At 50.1% G+C, this 2,500-nt stretch overlaps 1 protein-coding gene across 1 annotated transcript in view; it reads left to right on the top strand.

Annotated features, from left to right (window-relative positions):
- Positions 1 to 2,500, top strand: part of LOC119583355 (neural-cadherin-like) — a 58,054-nt gene that overhangs the window by 38,251 nt on the left and 17,303 nt on the right. The window contains exons 26-27 of the mRNA XM_037931827.1: positions 140 to 337; positions 445 to 1,450. Of these exons, the coding sequence (XP_037787755.1) occupies positions 140 to 337; positions 445 to 1,450 (1,204 nt within the window). The remainder of the gene's footprint in view (positions 1 to 139; positions 338 to 444; positions 1,451 to 2,500) is intronic.

The raw sequence follows: 2,500 nt of genomic DNA, 5'->3' as shown, positions 1-2,500 counted from the left end.
AATTCTAATGAAAACATGACAGTACATTGTGTTAACTGTATATCTTGCTCTGTGAAATCACTCATTCTCATTCACACAATTTCTACATGTCATTGTCCACGTGTAGATATTCCCACATGCATTTGCGTATATTCTGCAGAAAGTCCAGAAAGGCAGGAGTTTGTACGAGCATCTGAAGCGCGAGATTGCTAAGCTTCATGACATCAGCGACGAGCAGGTGGACGTGTTCAGCCTGAAGGACGTGGAAGGCGGGGTCGACATCCGTTACAATTGTCACAGCTCTCCCTACTACACGGCCGCTAGGCTCGACGGACTCCTGCTGCAGCACCGCCGTCAAGTAAGTCATCCTTCGCCAAAGTCTTCGCGTTTTGTGTGCTTCTGTTTGTTGGTGCGCTTGGATTTTGGTTGGTGTTGGTGGCGATTATTTTTATACGCGTTTCTCAGGTTGAAGAGGCTCTCGGTGTAGAGATCCAAATGGTTGACATCAACCTCTGTCTGTACGAGGAGACTTCGCCGTGCGGGAGTCTGAGCTGTCAGCACACGATGCGCCCCAACCTCACGGCGCCCCTCGTCATCGCCAGCGAGACCACGACGCTGGTGGGCGTCGACATTGCTGACGACTACACGTGCGACTGCGGCGCGCTGGAGCCTCTCCCTTCCGTGTGCTTCGACGGCTTCTGCTACAACGGCGGGACCTGCTCGGTCGTCAACAACACCCTCACCTGCGACTGCCTGGACGACAGTAACTACGGGCCGCGGTGCGAGCTCATGACGGCCAGGTTCGAGCGCGGATTCGCGTGGTTCGAGCCCCCGCCCGTGTGCGAAACCCCTTCGCTGTCCATGTCCTTCGAGACGAACGCGGGGGAGGGCGTGCTCCTCTATGCGGGGCCGATTGTCACCTCGCCGTGGGAGGAGTATCCTCGGGATTTCGTGTATGTGTTCCTGAACAACTGGGTGTTGGAGGCGTATCTCGAACTCGGCTCCGGCACTGTCAACGTCTCGGTTCGAATCGAGCGAAACACAGCTCGTTCGTTCCAGTTCCTTCTTTCTTGGGACAAGCAAGAAGTGACGTTCGAAGTGCCTGATTGCGGCATCAACGGGACGGAGGAGGCCCCGGACCCCTGCAGTGCCAGTGTCCGCCTGCCAGGAATGCCCCGAAAGCAGAGCCACCTGCTCAACATCCAGGGCCCTCTGCAGATCGGGGGCCTGGCATCCATGATCAGCTTCAGAAGGCTCTCCGCCTCGTATGGATGGACTCTGACGCCGCCGTCCGTCTACCCGTTCTCCGGCTGCGTCCTCGAACTGCGCCACAATGACTTCCTCTTTGACCTCAACTCCACCGACTACAGCAAGAAGACCTTCCAACCTTGCGACGCCCCACGGACCTCGAGAGTGGTTCTCGGCCAGCACTCTGTCATCATCATCCTCGCCAGCCTGCTCTGCCTGCTATGTAAGTGTTGCTGCTTCTTTCACTTCCTCTCTCGTCCCTTCTGTCACCCGTGGTCTGCCTCTCAGTCTCTATCTATTTAAGTGTGTATCTGCATGACTCTCTCTCTCTCTCTCTCTCTCTCTCTCTCTCTCTCTCTCTCTCTCTCTCTCTCTCTCTCTCTCTCTCTCTCTCTCTCTCTCTCTCTCTCTCTCTCTCAATCTCCTCCTCCTTTTTATTCGTATATCTGCATATGTATATGCATAAATTTCTGAATCATTGCTCACGCATATATCTCCGTTAAACTATAACACAATTATCCTGCATATATAATTGATTCCGTTCAAAATACCTCGACATAGTAATATTTCTTCGTTTATATTTCTTTTCTTTTCTTTTTACAATTATCCGCGCACAAACACACGTTCTGAAGAGAGGAAACATTTAATTACAAAAACACACAGAACAAAGACCTCAGAATAAGCGGCTGTGACCTGCCACGAATGCACAACAAACACCACTAAATCATTTATTGAGTCACGGTCGATAGTTGGATTTTCAATGCTGAAGACGGAAAGATTTACAAGCGGGATGAAAGTCGTAATTTACGATGCTTTGCTGGATAAATTTGAAGGTAATAGAAGTGCTGGCTGTGCACCGCCCGACGTTTGTGATTTACGCGGTTTTAAGGAAATGCTATTGGTGGTAATGCGGTTTATTTGCAATAATCGAAGGTTGGAGAACGTCTGTCTGTTGCAGGAGGGGAGAGGGGGATGAGAAGTGCGTGGAGGAATGATTATGGATGTGTATATTTTAGAGACGGATTTTGTGCATATGATATTACGGCTGGGTATATATAAACAATTGTACTTTATGTAAATACATAGATACACACACACACACAACACACACTAACACACACACACACACACACACACACACACACACAGTAACACACACAGTAACACACACACACACACACACAGTAACACACACACACACACACACAGTAACACACACACACACACACACACACACACACACACACACACACACACACACACACATATTTAT

The sequence above is a fragment of the Penaeus monodon genome, chromosome 17 (assembly GCF_015228065.2).
Source record: "Penaeus monodon isolate SGIC_2016 chromosome 17, NSTDA_Pmon_1, whole genome shotgun sequence".
Classification (NCBI taxonomy): domain Eukaryota; kingdom Metazoa; phylum Arthropoda; class Malacostraca; order Decapoda; family Penaeidae; genus Penaeus; species Penaeus monodon.
The sequence above is the reverse complement of the archived record's forward strand: the minus strand, read 5'-3'. Positions and strand labels throughout refer to the sequence as shown.